We start from the raw sequence: 18,373 nt of genomic DNA, 5'->3' as shown, positions 1-18,373 counted from the left end.
ACAAACCCAGAAGCAAAGCCCTTTCCCAACTGACTACAATAAAAAATTCCAAGTAATATCTTAATGATATTTGGAGGAGAAGAAACTTGTGTGGGTGAATGAAAGGTGGACTGGACGGTAAAGATGAAACATACAGAGACCGTGCCCCGCATCTCACAACGAAGTGCCACCGGGCACTGTGCTGGGACAGGCACGTTTACTAGGGGCAGGCAGACCGGGGTTGTCTGTGCAGAAGCCATACCTTGGTCTGGAACGTACAGAACATGTGTGTTAGGAACGGGTGCTCCCAGGCCAAGGAGAGAACCCTCTTCTCCACCATCGTGCACTCAACATCGTCGTCCATCAAAACCACGTCTTTCTTTAGGGCTTTTATTGCAAAAAATTGATTTGTTTTCTTGAACTCTGCTAGGAAGACCTAGAAGGAAGGGGAAGAAGTAATTTTGTTTTAGAATTTTGGATTCACACTCATTAAAGAAGGGACAAGTCCGAGGGAGATGTGAAAGGAAGCTTCCTTCTCAACCCTCTTTGTCCCCTTTATACAGAGAAAATCGAGTGCTTCCTGGCTGAGGATGCCCCCCAACAGTTTCATACTTTCTTTGTGCCTTTCCGGCAGTTTCCCCAAACGAGTGTGCAGTTGCATGGGTTATTCTCAGTCCCTGAGAAACTCTGTTTATAAAAGTCTTCCCTGTCTGCCCAGGGTCCTGAGTGTATCGACAGAAGCAGCCGCAAGAAGCAGAGACGCGGCCCTGACTGTAATTGAAACCTCACTGCCAATGAGCACAGAACCTTCTCCAAGTTTTACCCAGTTTTTCAGGGCAAAAAAAGAACCTTTGAGGAAGAGAGCTCTCCTGACTTGCTTACAGAACACACACCATTGCCCTGGCTGGGGGGCTCAGTTGGTTGGAGAGTCATCCTGTATATCAAAAGGTTGTGGGCTTGATCGCTCCCTGGTCAGGGCATGTGTGGGAGGCAACTGATCCATATTTCGTTCTCATTGGTATTTCTCTCTCTCTCGCTCTCCCTTCCCGTCTCTCTAAAATCAATAAACATATCCCTGGGTAAGGATTTAAAAAAAGGGGGGGAAGAATGCACACCATCTTAACTAATGGCACAGACACTATTCAGTTTCAAGACCTACTATGTGTCGGGCATTCTGCTTTGTGCTTTCCATGTGCTACGTCATTTTATTATCTTTTAATTCTTAGCTGAGAATACTCTTCAAGACAGATAGGAATAATTAAAAAAAAGTGGGTTCAAAGAAAAACTTAAGTTTCTCAAATTCAAAATGCAGCTACTCAGTGGAAAATCTAACTCCAAAGTTTACTTTTTTCTCTTGATTTCATGAATCTCACATGAAAGGACACCAGATGGCACCTAACAGAGAATTTCTACAACTTTCGTCTTTGCAAATGATGCGGCAACAGACGACAGGCAGCTGCGAGGACGTGGCATTTGGAGAAGAAAACTGCAGCTCAGGTCTCAGTTTACAGACCTTTCCTAGCTGTGGGGATGTGGGCAAACCGGTTAGCCTCTCTGGGCTTCGATGTGGTCACAGGTAAGAGAGGACTGCCACCGCGTTCTCTCACTCACAGGGCCACTGGAACGTCCAATGGGAACTACAAAATGCTCTCTAAATGACGGTTACTAAGAATACTTGTCCTTTGTTTCTTTTACTGATTTTCAGGGATTCTTGAAGTCGGTGGTGCTAAACCAGTAGTGAAAGTGCATGTCTATGTGTAAAATAATACAGCGCAGGTCCATGGCTATGAGGCAGGTGGCTTGATAGAGAGTAAAGAGCTTAGATGCAAATGCAGGCAGATGAATAAGGTGTACAGCCTCAGAAAATATGCCATTTGTTCTCTTGGGCCCGAAAGTAGATACAGAACAAGAATATAAGGCCACCATTTTAGTGAGGAGCCATACTCTCTATGGAGAGCAAAAAGCAAGAGGAACAGTTTGGGAGTATTCTGTTTTGTGAGTGAAGGAAGTGGGTTGTCCCGTGGCTTTGGTGCTTCGTCCTCCTGTCCATGGGCCCCACAGTGCCGTCCTCTCAGAGTGTAGGGACCAGTGCCGATGGCCAGGCACACAGCAGAGGACACCCGAAGCTCTCACTTGTCCTGGATATTTACTAAGGCTTATAGGTTTAACTTAATGTCTTTCTTATTAACCATGTTCCAGTGAAGCAATACACATAGGAATAAAGAAAGGTAAACATTTCATTAACAATTAAAATTACTCTTTTGGTAACTGCTTCTTTCAATAAAACATCCCGAAGCCAGCCATAAAGTAAGGAGCTGAAAAGGTAATTTCCATCTCTATAATGTGCTTTCAATTTTTGGTAACAGGTTATGATTGTACATTAATTGATGCTAAATTACAGTGAAGCCTGGCTATAAAATTCCCTATTACACTCAGATTAATGCCAAATGGGCCTTCTGTGGTTCACATTATTGTGGAAATGGACTGAATGAATTAATGGATATCAGCTACAGTTTGCGGGGCAGAGTAAATGTTGTCAAGGGTGAAGCGCTGCTGTTTAAGTCCAAACTCCAATTACAGCATGATGGCATTAAGCTGTGACAGTAATCAGTTGCATTTTAGTTTGTTTATCATTAAATAAACTGGGTAAGCTTTCCAGCCAAAGTCTGGTGAGCAGGTGCTGAGCATAATGCTGGCTTTGAACACACGTATTCATGGAACAGTAGTCTCTGGTTAAAACTTTCACAGGTGTTGCATCCAAGAATACAGAACAACTGAGAGTGCCATTCACACATTAGATATCCTTGACATTGGAGGTAACCTAAAATCCTATGTTCTGTTTTATTCCTCTGTACAGGCGCTGGTTTGCAAATATTCTCCTATCACTGGTAATTGATTGTAATCTCTTAAATTATGCCTTCTTCCTCTCCTTGTCTGCTGTGACTGGCAGAGACAGCCTACAGCTGGGGTGTGCAGCAGGAAGAATTTAGAGGAGGGACTTTCTCCATGAAGCTTTTCTCAGGACTCTCAAGCTACAGCCGTGTTATGGGCTGAATTGTGTCCCTTCCAAAAAACTCATACATTGCTTTCCTAACCCCTATGACCTCAGAATGTCATTGTATTTAGAGACAGGGTCATTACAGAGGTGGTTAACTTAAAAGGAGGTAGCTGAATTGGGCCCTAATCCAGTATGACTGGTGTCCTTATAAGAAGAGGGGATTAGACACACAGAAATGACCACAAGAGGATACAAGGAGAAGAGGCACCTATAGGCCAAGGAGAGAGGCCTTAGGAGAAACTACCCTGCTGACCCCTTGATCTGGGATTTCAGCCCCCAGAACTGTGAGAAACTGTTCAAGCAGCCCCGTGTGTGGTATTTTGTTACATAGTCCTCGCCGACTAATATAAGGCTGGGACATTTGCAAAAGAAAAAGAATCACATAAGGAGTCAAACAACACTCCAGGTTTGACGAAGGGGGCAAAACGACGACCACGGCAAAACACTAACCAAACAAAAACCTGGTGTGGAATAGGAACTGGCTGAAGCACTTCCTTATTTCTGAGGCGTCCAAAGACATCAAACTCACAAGCTTGAGGGATGGACACCTTCGAAGCAAAATGGCTTGGGAACAGTGATTCCCAGGAAGCAGAGGCTGCTATTGCTTAGAGCCCCTGGGTCTCTGCCTATTCAGACATCTGAACCCTGTCAGAAAATGCTCAGACCGCGCACTCTGCGCACCCACCCACAGTTCTGGTCCCAGAGTAGTTCTGCTGACCAGGGGCCCTGCTCTTCCATTTCTGGAATTTGGTGTAGGGTTCCATATGGTATCATACCTTGCCAAAACTTCCTTTCCCCAACATTTTGTGCAAGATAAAATCCTCGATTTTTAGTTTCATGTGTAGAGACGGTCTTTCTACGTTCAGTTCGGGTTCTGGACGATGGCACATTTTCTCCATCTCATCCAAGGGAGACTCCCAGGAGATTCCCTGGGGCTCTGTGAATGGCAACCAGTGGTTAAAAGGAAACAGGTAACAATGGAGGGTCATTCTAGCTACTCCCCACTTCCCAGTTCCAGGTCCATCTGTAATAATGCAGAGAGGGTTTCCTGCTGTGCCTGAGCAGCCCCTCCTGCCTGTGAGCCTCGTCAGTACACAGACTGGGACTCTTTATCCAACAGATTAGGGAATGTTTTAAATTGAGAAACAATCCAATCCGCAAAAGCCCATATATAAGTGCTCACACAGATGAGCACTTTTAGTACATGTCAAATCAAGGACAAATATGGATTTTTAACCAAATTCAAGAACCAATGATTCTCCGTTGCTTATGTGGCTCACAGGCACAGTGGCATCAATCTCTATGACTTCCCAGGGGAGGGAAGAGAAAATGGATAGTAGACCGTTAAAGATCTGAATTTCATCCCTTGTCAAAGTCTTCATGCCAACATGCTGCCTACTTTGGTCATCTCTGAGTCACGGTCTGCTTTTCTGCCTGGACACCCTTCCCAAATCTAATACAAACCTTTCTTGAAAAAGTTTTAAGTCGATTTATTTCTCACCCCATGTCAGAGGAGGTATAGAAAAACATTTTTGGAGTCTTTTCTCCTCCCTTGTATATCATTTTTCTTTTCTTTTCTTTTTTTATTATATCTGACATATCACATTATGTTAATTTCAGATGTACAGTGTGTTGATTTGATACATATTGTGATATGACTACCATTGTAGCGATGGTGCCACTATCACGTCACATAATTATTCTTTTTTTTGTGGTTGGAATACTGATATTTATTTTTCTATCTCTAGGTTTATCTTTCATGTTTCCCCTAAACCCAAGGAAAATAAGTATGTTATAACGTATGCTGAAACTTCAGGTTTCAGAGTCAAGTGGTCATAGCCTCCCATGACCGACCTTCAAACAGAAGGCTGGATAAACTTGCATCGTGTCTTAAGTGCTGAGGACTTTGGACACTGTTCTTCCTGCCCTTTCTCCTCTTGCACTGTCTCAAAGGTGCAGAATACGACGGTTCTGTGGTATTCCCACCACTGAGCTTTATGGTGGATTTATTTCTGTAAAGCCATTTAACTGTAACAGGAAGAAACATTCTAAAATTCTAAGGAAAACTTTACAGTTATTTTTTCCAGACCTATCCCATTTTCTCCCCCACTCGCAAACCTCCCACCCTCTTAAAAAGGTTTCCTAATGGGGCGTGTTTTGGTTTCACTTCTAAGAAGTAGGAGCCTAACAGTTAGTGGTTAGATCTATAATCTTTTTTAATTGAAATTGTTGAGGTGACATGGGTTCACAAACTATACAGGGTTCAAGCATGCAACTCAACATCATTTGTGCACGGCAATGTGCACCTATCACCCCAAACATGTCTCTTTCCATCCCATTTCCCACCCCGCCTTTGCCCATCTCCACCTACCCCCCATTCCACCTTCCCTCTGCTATCACCACACCATTGTCTGTGTGTGTACGTGTCTTGTATACATCCCCTCAGCTTCTTTTATCCAGCCCACCCCCAACAGCTGTTAGTCTGTTCCATATATCCATGCCTCTGTTTCTATTTTGTCCTCAGCTTACTTTAGGTCTGTAATCTTTAAATAGAAAAGAATCATCTATCAGACCAGGAAAACGGAGAAGTTATATACAGAAGACTCAGGTTAAGGTTAATCAGGGTAAACTACTGACATTGACTCTATGGGGATCAGGGTAGCTACCTCGTTTCCCCGATGCCAGTACATATGGCAGCCTTGCTTCACCTTTTATGGAGCATGGGGGACCAATTTCAACTGGACCTTCTCTGAAGATCTGTTCAGTATCTCTTAAGCAGCGAGCCTAGATTACAAACAAAGAGTCAGACCACCCACCACTGATGTGACAGCTCAGCCGGTGATGTCCTGAGGGATGAAAACCATTTAAGATTCCTAAATGTGTACGATAAGCAAAGCTCTTTCCCTCAGCACTCTGGATTTTATACTCTGTGAGAGTCTGTCTATTGGATTTTATGCACCAGCAGAACCTATTCACTTTCCTCATATTTTTCTGGGGGCTAACTGCTTTCTCTCACGCTATGCATAGTATTCTGTTGCAAATAAGAATGAAGGTCAAGTCCTAAAGAGGGTTTGTTCTTGAGTATGCAAATTCGGCATGCTAGTCAACCAAAAGGCACAAGCTGCCCTGCACTCAGTGGTCTGAGGGCATTCTAGGGATGGTTCTAACATATAAGGGTTTGCCCCACGCTATTAAATAGCCCTAGTTTGTGTAAAAAGCTGGCAGTGAATCTTCAAAAATTTTAAGGAATTTATTTGTTTCTGTCCCTGGTCATTCTATGAATTTAAGATCTTATAAAGATCCAAACAATACAAATGCATTAAATAAATATCTCAAAGGGAAGGGCATGGACACGAAGATGAAAGGGGAAGGGCAAGGGCTCAGAAAGAGACTCCATGGTGTCTCACACACTTGCTGCCAGTCAAAGAGCAAAGGGTCGGGAGTAATCCCTGTTGAGTTGAAATGGCAGGAACTTGTCACCTACCTGCTGAGTGCTTTCAATCATCGCCAGTGCTTCAGCCATTAGCTTCTGGTTTATGCCGCATAGGTTGGCCACCTTTGTCTGGCATCGGTGATGTACGTTCATGCCACATGCTGGAAGGAGGACAGTGACACCATGAGCTAGAGCAACAGAACCTACTGCCATGGACGTTGCACATGACCCTCTTTAGGTACGTGCATACTGGAGGAACAACGGGCAAGCCCGTGCCATATTCCCAGCAGAAAGAGACACTGAATACAAATAAATTAGGGCAGTGCTTTCATGATGCCACTGGGCGTCCACCTCCCCTTCCTGAAACAGACAGTCACAGACCAGGTGCTCCTCGTGTGATGCTGGGAAGTGATCCCCACTAAAGATGCAACCAGAGCTGTGTCCATAGGGGAGGACGTCTGCTGTCAGGATGCATTTAGACTGTGCCATTGCTGAGAGAGGAAAATTGATGAGGCTCTCACTGGTGGTAACGTGCAACGCAGGAACTGTGGATTGTTCGTGCTCACCCTAGACCAGAGCCCGCGCATCCCCTTCCCCACACAGGCTGCAAAGAGCTTCTCTGCCCTCTAGGCTGCAGCCCAGGGTTCCACCTCAGTCTGCAGAACTGCAAGTGAGATGGTGGGGGTGGTCTCTGTGTGCTTATGACTTGGGGTGGGGAGAGGGAAAGCGGCTGGGAGGGTTGGGCTGGCTGAGCTAACCCCCCCCCCCCCCCCACATAGGTGTCTAGCTCTGACAGCCATGATCTTGCAGGGGTTTTCTGCTTCATTAGTCCTGAAGATCTGCCCTCCACTTACTGTGGCCATGGGAGCCTCCTTGGTTGGGGGTGTGCATGCCTGTGTGTCTGTGTGAAGACAACTATTGTATCATGTTGTTGGCTTTAGAAAATTAAAATTCTGCTTGTAAAACATCACCATTAAAATGAAAAAAAGGTTCAAAAAGATTTCCAAATCCTAGCTGAAAGAATTCTGATCTCAAGTCCTTCTTGATTTTATAAAGGTATATCAATAGGGGTTGTTAAAATGGAATTAGGCAGGAGAACCTATCAAATCATGCAGTTTTAATCTTATGATTAGCCCACTTGTATGCAAAAAAACTTAGCACAGTGATTGGCATCAAATAGATGTTCACTAATTACAACTTTTCTTTCATCTTCATTATATGTTATAATGAAATGTGTATTGAAATATCTAGATGAAACTTTAGCAGCCTTCACCTCTCATTTTAACTGACCCTCTCTCTTCCTCAGGTAGTTTATAACAAAACACAAGAAAAAGGGTTTTCTGTGTAAACAAGTATACAGCTATTACTTGTCCCAGTATAAATGCACAAATGTCATAAAAACCCACTTGCAGTGCAATGTTTAATAAAGATGCTGTTTGCAAAGGCTGCTGCCCTTCTGAATTCTGCAACCTTAGCACAGGGGGTTGGGGAGTTTTACTTTGTTCCTTAAAATTGTAGCCAGATGTAAGCTTGTCCCTGACACAGGGTTGTGAAGAAAGGCCCCACTCCCACTACGACAATGTCATGAGTCTTTGCTACTAACCTCTTAGGTGATAACTCGATCTCTGTGAGGGCAAACAGTTTCTTTTGGTGACTATTTTCATGGGAAGTATAATGGAGAGAGAACTTAGGCAGGAACGAATGGAGGGAGGCCCTACTTAGGAAGGGGGCTTTTAAGAAAGCAAGATACAGAGACTATGCAGCGAAGACAAGGGAGAAAGAGATGTAGGGTAGGGAGTAGGAGGTGACGGAGGTGAGGGCATGAGGAGTGACAGCAGGGACTTTGGGGTGTTGGCAGCTAGAACAGAGAATGACACACCTGGGGGGAGAAGAGGGAAGGGAGGAAGGGGGAGGGGAGAGGGGGAGAGAAGAGAGGGATGGGGGACTACTTGAAGTGCAGGAGGTGGGGCCGTGGGGTCAGGAATGGAATGGAGGAGAAAGAATGCTGGAAAAGGACAGAACAAAGCAGTCATGTGAGCCGTGAAATAATGCCAAGAATCCTTGTGGAAGTTCTAAGCTCAGAGTGTAATCACACTCTGGGACCGGCTTGGCCTGGGTGGGTGGGGCCACTGGCTCTGGGGAAAGGAAATGGAACTGTGAGGCCTCACAGGAGCAGGAGGCCTCACGGGAGCAGAAGGCCATCAGATGGGGCTTTGAATATTCACGTCTGGTTTGTACAATTAGAATATCTGAAGTTACTTCTTGCCTGTGAACTTGTAAAGCTAATTCTGATCAATGCCAGACCCTCCCATGCATCTCGAACAGGCGTGGAGAAGAAAGTATACAGCAGTACTTGCGGGCTACGGAGGACTGTTCAAGTACATTTTGACTACAGGTGGGTCTCGTCTTCAGGAATGATTAAAAACCTGCACCCCACTGCCTCCGTTAAGAGGTCATTCCAGGCTCACCAGACATGTAAACACAGTTGGGATGAGCAGGGGGGACGATGCTGAAGGTGATCTTCCACCTAAAGTCAGCATCGCTGTCACTTAAAAGACAAGATGTGCATTAGCCAGTGACAGAAAATAAAATAGGGCTGCCGGGAAAAGTGGCTTCTATGTTTAATAATTCAAAATAGAAAGGTGTCTGCCGCAGCAGGAACCCTCCGTTGTGAAGACATCTGGGCCCCATCCCCGCCCTCTCCCCCACTCAAAAGGCAGAAGAGCTTCGTCATTCTTACTAGAATGTTTTCCTTCCTACCCTCTCAACTTGGTGTAATAGCATCTCAGTTTCTAAAGGTTATTATTGCCTTGGCAACTTGGAGTTTTGCAGCAAGAAAGCCCTTTTGGCTTTTTCTCAGGGTCGGTCTGACAAACTTGACCAGTGAAGGCTGCCGGCTCTGGCTCTGGCGGCCTTTGAGGAAACATCAGAGTCAGAGCTGGACTTGGCCTCTCCCCGGGCGTTTTGAGTTCGCAGCTCGCTTTGGTGATAGACTCTGTCCCGCTCACATCATGGAGCTCTTCTGTGTAGGACCTGCCATCAGCCTAGCAGATGCACCGTGTTTGCTCCTTGATGGGGCCACAGCAAGTTTCTCACTTGCTGATACAAAGGAGGGGCTGGGGCACAGCTGATGCTGGCAGAGTCAGGGGCCAGGCCCAGGGAGACGGCAGGTCAGGTCGAAGGAAGTGGTCAGTCAGAGGAAAAGTGCTGCCTTCATTTCTCCCTAGGACCAGGCGCAACAACAGAAGGCAATGGGGCCTGGAGCCTTGACGCGTAACCTGAGTGACTTTGTACTTATCTGGGTTCAGGATTAGGGTGTTTGTGTTTGTGTGTGTGTGTGTGTGTGTGTGTGTGTGTGTGTGTGTGTGTAAGATAGAACAGCAGTGGCTTATTGTTTCGGGCATTTCTCAGTCCCCATCCTGGGGCTCCTCCAGGGTGCTGGGAGAGGTCAGCCCTCCACACCCTGCTGCCCTCCCTCACGCTCTCCGTTAAAGCTGTGCACCCTCCTCCAGGAGGTGTTCTGTCGGGGTTCACACTCACTTCCCACCACTCACCGTCACACTTCAGTCCTTGCCTGGCCAGGCCCCACAGCAGGGTCCCGCAGTGCTCACAGAAGGTGGGGCTTTTGTAATTGTAGACTTTAAATCTATGCGGCATGTCAATCTTGAACCTCTCCTTGTGGAACTGAAAGAAGAGACTGCGTGACGCCCCCAGCTTTATATGTCTTAACAGATACTTCAGCATAACGAGCAGAATAGTAACAACATTGGAACAACGTGCATTTTAAACCACGATTTTCACTTGTCAAACTTTACAGTCACGTCCAAAGAACTCAGACAGCCATTGGCTCTTTCGGGGTAAGGGGCAAGAGCGCGATATACACATATCAAGTAACCCGCTGAAGGCTGAGGCAGTCCCACAGTGGGGCTAACATTTCAGGAAGAGCGGACGAGGATTATTTATTTAAATGGGAGCCAAGAAACCTTGCACTTCCCTTCCTATTTTAATATAAATATTTTCTTGACTCAACCCAGAACTAGCGCTTTAACCTTTGGAAGGTGTTACATAAGGACGCCTCTAGAGGACTCAAGGCCACGGGGAGTGAGTATTAGAGCCTAGCCCGTGAAGCACTTCGCACCTGTTGACATGAACCGGGGAGGCCGGGCGTGGGTGGTGGTTCTGCCAGGTGCTGTGGACACATATGGCACGTGTATTCTCTTTTACACATGGGATATTTCATGTAATCTTCAAAATATCCCACTTGAAGAAGCCTCTATTAGTATTCTCATTTGACAGATGCGGTGATTAAGCACAGAGGGGGCAAGACACTTGTCTAGGTCACACAGCCGGTGGGTTGCGGTAGCTGTAGCCTGGCTGTCAGAATCAGAGCCTGTCCTCTTTCACTCTTACCCTTCTCTCCCTCAACATGAATGTATGATTTAGGGGATGGGGGAGGGAAGACGAGAGAGGGATGCTGGTGGTAGATATTCGTATGGCAGATTTCCTTTTTTTCACAATTTTCCAGAGTTTATTTCCTTTCCTTTAGTCAAACTTATCTCACGAGCAACAACAAGAAAATCAGGCAGTTTGAATCCTGACAAGAATACCAGCATCCTTGTGCAGTATAAAAAGTTTTATGTACTTAAGACTTATAATCTCTGCCTAAATTTTTAATTAAACAATTCATTTGGGAGCATACACAGTAATGAAACCTTATTCATTAAAGTAATGTAGCTAATGTCCCCGCTTCGGCCACTGGTCAGCACTGGGTCTTTCCCGTGGCTGTCTAGACATGCCGCAAAGTCGCCCAGCACTTACGCTAGCCATTTTCAACCAAGAAAAAATAACTTTCAGAACTCATTTTGTATAATCATTTCCATGTAAATAGGAACAATTAATGTCCAAGTCCAGGCTAAGGCTTCCACTTTAAATCACAAACTGCCCGAATGGTGCAAGATACATCTGGGAAAGACTGCAGATCGGTACTGTCCAGCATGACAGTCACTCAGCCGCGAGGGGCAAATGACCATGTGCAAGGTGGTGAGAAGGTGTGCTGTAAGTGTAAGATGCACACCGACTTTGCAGAGTTTCTACGCAAAAAAGTAAGATATCACATTAGTGTTTTATGCTGATTACGTATTAAAATGATAATGGGCCGATTGGGTTAAATGAAATATAATGTTAAGAGAAATCTTGCCTGTTGCTTTTTACTTTATTTAATGCAGCTACTTGGAAATTTAAAATTATACTGTGGCCTTCATTCTATTTCAGTTGGACATTAGCCTTTGGGGTTAACAGTCATGCTAACAGTGTGTGATTCTCCACAGAAGCTGGGGCATCAAGTAAAGCGAGCAGGAGGGTGGGTTGGGAGGTAGCAATTTGATTTAAGCAAACAACAGCATTGGTCTGGGAGAGTGAGGTCTGAATTTTAGCCCCAACTTTGCTACTTAACAGGCAGTTGAGCATAGATATACTACTTTAACCTCTTTGAGCCTTAGCAGAGTCACTTTAATAAAAGATTACCCTTTTCTGGCTCTAAATTTTAAAAGAAATTCTACTCTGGAAAAACTCAGTCAATTTGCTTTCTCTGTACCTGCCCCTTTGCTGCCTGAAATCACATACCCGGGCAGGTTGACACCCTCAAATTCAAAGGGACTTCCAACTGTGCTTGGCAGTCCTACTGCTTCTTCCTACTCCCTTGCTTTCCCATGTCTAAGGACAATCATTTCAAGATCCTCCTGCTCAAAGCCAGTTGTTGTCTTCTCTTCTTCCTTCCTGCAATCCTCAGACTCCACTGAGGATGTAAGTTGTCTGAGAGAAACTCTCTTATCTGTCCACCCCCAAAGCTACAAACCTACTTTAATCTACAGCCATCTTCTCCTCCCTTCCTGATGCAATTGATGAAATGTGCATCTGTCCATCACAGACCCACCTCCACATCCTTAGAACATGTGGACTTTTTCCCCTCTTGCCAAGGCTGACTGCTCTGGTTATTCCTGTCTCCAGCTTCATCCACCCGTCATTGCTCCCTAGCTATGGGACTATTTCCACCCCTTGAGTCTCACCTCCTTCCAGCTAGCGTTTTACTTCAACGATCTCCAGCACAGTTAATCTTCATGATAATATTAATACATGGGTTGTTTCCATGTTACCATCTTCCAGTGCTGGCCAGTGAGAGCAGCACCTTTATAAATCCTCTGAAATTTCTCTGATCAAGGCCTCCAAAGATCTCCACGTGGCCCTCACTTTTTTCAGCATCTCAGCTGCACTGAACTAAGCCCTGCCCTTTCGTACACTCTCAGTATATGAAGAGCCCTCTCTGAACCCTTGTTCTCAGTCTCTTTCATAGCTTCTTCTCTTCTACCTAACATCCAATTTTAGATTATTTTGGGATCAGTATGTTGACCCTGTACTCCTTTCTCTCTATACTCACTAGGTAATCTCTCTGGCAGCTCCAAATTCTACCCCAATGACAGTAACTTTCAAATATATAGATTTGGTCCATTGGCTCTTTGCATTCCAAGCTCATAGAAAATTGCCTATTTGATACTTCCACTTGGATGTCCTTAGGCTCCTCAGACTGGCCTTGTCCAAAACTGAAATATTAATTTCTCCCTTCAGATCTCTCCTTCCAGTCTTACCCACATTCTTAAGATTCTGTTATCTACGCCCCGCTCAAGACAGGAACTCAGCCATCACCGCTCTCTTTTGATTTCCACATCTTGTCCATTGGCAAACAGTCACTTGGAACATCGAAATCACCTAAAAAATCTGCTTGCTTACTTTGCTCCATCTCTACTGTCAGCACACTTCTGCCCTGGTGGGACTCCATCCTCTGATTTTTACTTTTGCATCTCAGCCCACCATTTTCCCTACCGGCAGTCACAAAGTGGGCTTCACATTGCAAGTCAAATAAAATCCAACCTCTTTTCCAGGATCTAAAGACCCCCTCCCAGTCTAGGTCCCACCACGTTCCCCAGCTTCATGTTTCCATTCTTGCCCATGCTGTTCCAGTCACATGGTCTCATTTCAGTTCCTAGAACATGCTGATTCTTTCCTCCCAGGGAGCCTGTCAGTCTGTCTAGGGGCTCCTTCCTCCCGCTGTCCACGCAGCTGGCTCCTGTCACCCTTCAGCTCTTAGCTAAAGTGCCCCCTCCCTCGGGAGAGTCCCTGACCTTCAGTCTAAGTGAGCCACTCTGTTATTCTCCATCATTTCACCTTGTTGGCTATTTTTATAGTATCTAATTAATATAAATGGAAACTATGCATAGTCCCTTGTTAATGTCTGCTTCCCCAGCTTTATGTTAAAGTCCATAAAGGCAGGGCCACATCTGTTTTGTACTCTGCTATGTACAGAGTACATACATGTATTATATACCCAATAAATAATACTTGCTGAATGAGGAAGGGAATGGTGGGAGAAGGCTGCCTGACTTTCTAGCTCAGCTTCCCTTCCGCATGCAGTAAAATCTAACCTGTCCTCAAACTATATACCTCAAGTTCATTCTGAAAGAAATATTTGCCCTTAATATAAGAATTATACATCTATCATCATCTTTTTCTAACCTTGTAAATGATTATATCTGTATTTTACTATCATTTGCCTCTACTCTTTAACTGCCACCTCTAGCTATAGATACCACAGGAGTTGTTCTAATGTAATTGATCAAAACTATGCTTTCTGGCCACTTTCTATTATGTGTCTCTGGAAGAGGCAGAGCCACTAAAATTCTTATTGTGCTTTTTTAAAATTCACCCCCTAGTCATGGGTCTCAGTAACAATTATTGAGGAGGGAGGGGGTTTAGGGAGATTACCAATAAGCTTAAGGGTTCAAGTTCAGGTGTTATTAAAAAGAACTAGTGGGCTGTAAAGTCGAATGTCAGGATACAGTCATCCTATTTCAGACAAAGAGCAGAATCTAAATACTTACCATGGTTTCTCGGCTATTGACAGCTGATCCTGTGCACTTGGCTATGACTTTATCGATACACTTCTTGTGAATTGCTGCATTACATTCTGAAAATAAATGATCGCAGCTTCAGATGTTCAGAAGTTAAGGAACCAGTAAAAAGGAACGATAGTAATACAACAGAAATCTTTCTTACTTACGTCGACACTGGTAGCCCTGTTTGTTCAGACCCCTGCAATAAAGCACAGATTTGATTTATGTGGATATTCAAACCGATACCAGCAGCACCAGCATCTGAAAGATGATGAGATCTCATGGCTTCCTACCATCACAGAACACTTTCTCATTAGCAGCCCTGGTCTATCGTTTGCCAAGAGTGTTAACATGTGTTTTTTTTTTTTTTTACATTGCTTTGTTAAGAGTCTGATGATAAAATAAATGAGCTATCATTAATTGCTCTCTCATTGGTGTATTTTCCAAACAAACACTTAGAGGTTAAAATGCCTGATTGAAAATGCATCACTACTTCCTAGTAGCAAATTTCCATGTCCTACACTTAAAAATTCATTGTCTCACTAAGCTCAATATAGATCAGCAAAGACATCTGAATAACATTTCATTTCCTCTTTCTGAGTATCATTCCTGAGTAACATTCACTATGAGAAAGGGAGGAGGAGCTTCAGGTCATCAGATGAAAACAGGGTGATAGAAATCCACCAAAAGTTTCTTTGCCCTTGGATACCTGGTTAAGCTGGGGTTGTGCATTAATGGATTCTGCAGTCGTTCAGAGGGAAGAACACCCCTTTAGGAGGAAAGCAGCCTGAGACTGGAGATAGGAGTTGTTTCGAGTCTCCACTCTATCATAGCCTTTGCTATGTGGCTACTGAGGATTGAACCAATCTCTGTTCAAGGGCTGTTAAAACACCCAAGAGCATTGTAAACATCTAAACTCATTAGCTCCAATGGGAAAATTGCCTGTTGTAGACATTAGTGCCAGCACAGTTAAGCTGTCGATGTGGTGGGAGTTTCAGTTGTAAAACTGTGCTTACAATAAGGATATCTACCTCCTCTGTCCCTCCCCTCTTGCCCCAGCAGTCTCCCATTTAATCAGAAACCCAAGTCCTGGGAACTAACTACAAGAGCCACGTTACGAAATCTTTCATAGAATCACACACTTTAAGTCTTCTCGATCCAGGTGAGGTCACTGAAAACTCTCATGTAGTATTTATTTTGGCATGTTCCCCTAAGGTGTGGCATGTTGGGCCTGGTGGGTTGATAGGACACAACAAAATGCATAACCTAAAGCTGGGAGTGAAATGCCAAATTACCATACCAGACAAACTCATGGCAGACGGAGCAAAACGTGGGTTGTGGAAAAAAGGTGGCGGTGAACTCATGGCACTTGACATGATGGACTTTGGCCTGTTTGATGGCTCCTCGACGGTGGTGCAAAGCAAAGAAGCCTTCAGTCTCAAATTCACTCATGTCCTTTGCGTCTGCAGAAGATGATAGGGGACAAAGTGAAGTTCTGTGATATGGTTGTCACAGCTGGATGGGGAAGGCGATGAAGTGGGGAAGGGGCAGAGATGAACAAGGAATTAGACAAGTGTTGAGACCAGTAAAATCTCAAGTACTCATTAAGGCTGGTGCAGGCTAGGCCTTTTTTCTTTAATTCTTTAATATGTATTTATCATAGGATATATTATTACAGGATTGAAACAGGTTGAATTATTGGCTCAATCCTTCACTGTTCTTTGTGCTGAGTAACTATCTTTCAATTTTTAAAACCAGAGGTCAGAACTTGCAAGGTATTTATCAACCTTTCCTATTCACTGTCAATGATGAGTCAGCCAGAGAAGTCAGGAAGTGGTAAATACTTTTCTGCCTGTAATTCTAGAGAATAATGTGGCTACTGACAGCAACTTGTAAATGGCATTTTTTTTTTAGGTCCCAAGATGCTTTACATCTGGTGATAGAGTACAGTACACTGGAGGGAGCTGGACAGACTTGTGTGTGAGGGCAAAAGAACCTGGGGAATTATTTATGTTCTGGTTCCTGATGTCCACGGTAATCAAACACACCAGCTACAGACTATACTGGTCAATGTGGAAAGGGTTGGAAATTAAGAGATCACTACAGTTTTTTAAATGTCTAGGTAATCCTGGATGTTACCTAGTCATCTATATTAAATCATCACATTCGTAATTCTTCAGTTTACCCTGGGCTCTGGGTATTGGTGAGGGTACTTTAGGGGGTCACTGTCCGCAGTGCCCTATGCCCTGATGACATCTTCCCAAAAGGCTGGTAGAATTTTGAGAATACCAGTAATTCCCTGGCTACAGCCCAAGCCCAAAGAAAACACATAGCAAGGCAGTTGTGGTTAAACATCTTGATAGAAACTATAACATGCAAGAGAGAACAATACAGTAAACAAGAAAAAATAACAAAAATAATCATCATCACTAAAATGAGGATAATGAATTTAATGATCATAACTTCTAGAATTATAATTTTACATACTTGAAGATTCTTAGATTACATCTTCTATCACTTTTATTTTTATAAATACAAAAAATTGATGTTTATCTAGAGTAAGGGGCTCACATTTCACAAATATGAAGAGTTAACAATATTTAAATGAATTACTTCCATTCTGGCTGAGCAGCAGCAGAGGTTTGACAGCACACTTGAGGCAAAGGTCCCCGCTCAGGCACTTTATTTTCCATATGTCTAGTAGTGGCCCAGCCAGAAGCACGATGATAGGCAGCAGTGGGGCTGTGTAGATGGAGGCTTCTCCCCCAGGAATCCAGCCAAGTCCCAGGACACATTTTAGAACGAAGGACATCTCTACAGTGGTCCATAGGTTTGTTTCATAGCAACTCCAGACTTCCAGATAAAGAGCATCCCCAATAACCATTAAAGAGTTCCACAGATGGGGGTATGATACTGCCTAATACTTTAAGGTTAGGCAATTTAGGTCTTTTCATTTGGAACTGGGCTGGAAACACATTAGGCTTGGTGAATGAGGGGTTAAATTCAGGGTCACTGAGGCAACCGCCTTCTTCCCTGAGTTCTGGTGTAAGTGTGGAGATCTATTTACAACCTATGACTGGTGTAGTAGGACATTTGTCCTTCAGATCTGACTCATTTCTACTTTGGTCTGGATGCATTGATGTGAAATAAAATAAAGTTACTTTTAAGTTCATGAGATGAATTATTTTGGAAACCTACACTGTGTTACTATAAAAATTATATGTATGTAGATATATTCTGTGCATGAGACTATAATACTGTAAATTTTTTTTACAGTCAGAAAGTGCTAGAAATGAATTTATTCCCTTGTTCCTTCTTGTGATATCATTTATTCTCTATTTCAGTCATTACAAGAAAGTAAATTTATAAAAACTCAGAATTTCTTGAATGCTTCTGGTATTTACTATGTTTATTTTTGAAGCAATTTGCTCTTCCATTTATTTACTGGCTTCGAGAAGCTCATTGATTTTTATATCTTTGGTTATTTGTTTTATATTTTTTACTTTAATCTATCACTTGTTTGTAGTCAGTTCAACCACAAACATTTCCCAGGCAGCTCTGAGAAAATTGCTATGCTGAATGTCCTAAAGAAATATAAAATATTATTCATAACCTTTGAAAGTGGCTAGCAGTCAAGTCTGGAAGACAGGCACTCACACAAAGAACAGTATATATTTAGGTGGTAGAAAAAGGAATTACAAAAAAAGACCACAAAGAGACACCTAAAAAATTAAGAGTTAAACTTGAATAATATCACATTGGCTAGCCAAGAAAGAATGGTTTCTTCAGCATTGAGTTATATAGACGTGTCAAGGGAATGAAGGCTAAGAAACAGGAATTTGCTTTGAGGATTCATACTCTTGGAGAAAGCCATTTAGCAGATTGGTTGAAATATAAGCTGGTCTCTTAGGGTTCAAGAATTGACAAAGTAGTGAAGAAACAGGAACTAATAAATATAAA

General features: G+C 43.6%; 1 protein-coding gene across 4 annotated transcripts in view; it reads right to left on the bottom strand.

Annotated features, from left to right (window-relative positions):
* The window catches only part of PRKCQ (protein kinase C theta), a 119,977-nt gene that overhangs the window by 36,401 nt on the left and 65,203 nt on the right, over window positions 1–18,373 (bottom strand). For 3 of the 4 annotated variants that reach the window (XM_045186301.2, XM_053923210.1, XM_053923208.1), the window contains 8 exons: window positions 15,714–15,876; window positions 14,581–14,612; window positions 14,402–14,487; window positions 10,025–10,154; window positions 6,522–6,631; window positions 5,704–5,821; window positions 3,814–3,974; window positions 242–415 (listed from right to left, as the gene is read on the bottom strand). In XM_045186301.2, coding sequence (XP_045042236.1) covers window positions 242–415; window positions 3,814–3,974; window positions 5,704–5,821; window positions 6,522–6,631; window positions 10,025–10,154; window positions 14,402–14,487; window positions 14,581–14,612; window positions 15,714–15,876 — 974 coding nt within the window. The remainder of the gene's footprint in view (window positions 1–241; window positions 416–3,813; window positions 3,975–5,703; window positions 5,822–6,521; window positions 6,632–10,024; window positions 10,155–14,401; window positions 14,488–14,580; window positions 14,613–15,713; window positions 15,877–18,373) is intronic. The other variant, XM_053923209.1, reaches the window with a different exon arrangement.

Source organism: Desmodus rotundus, chromosome 4 (assembly GCF_022682495.2).
Source record: "Desmodus rotundus isolate HL8 chromosome 4, HLdesRot8A.1, whole genome shotgun sequence".
Taxonomy (NCBI): domain Eukaryota; kingdom Metazoa; phylum Chordata; class Mammalia; order Chiroptera; family Phyllostomidae; genus Desmodus; species Desmodus rotundus.
The sequence above is the reverse complement of the archived record's forward strand: the minus strand, read 5'-3'. Positions and strand labels throughout refer to the sequence as shown.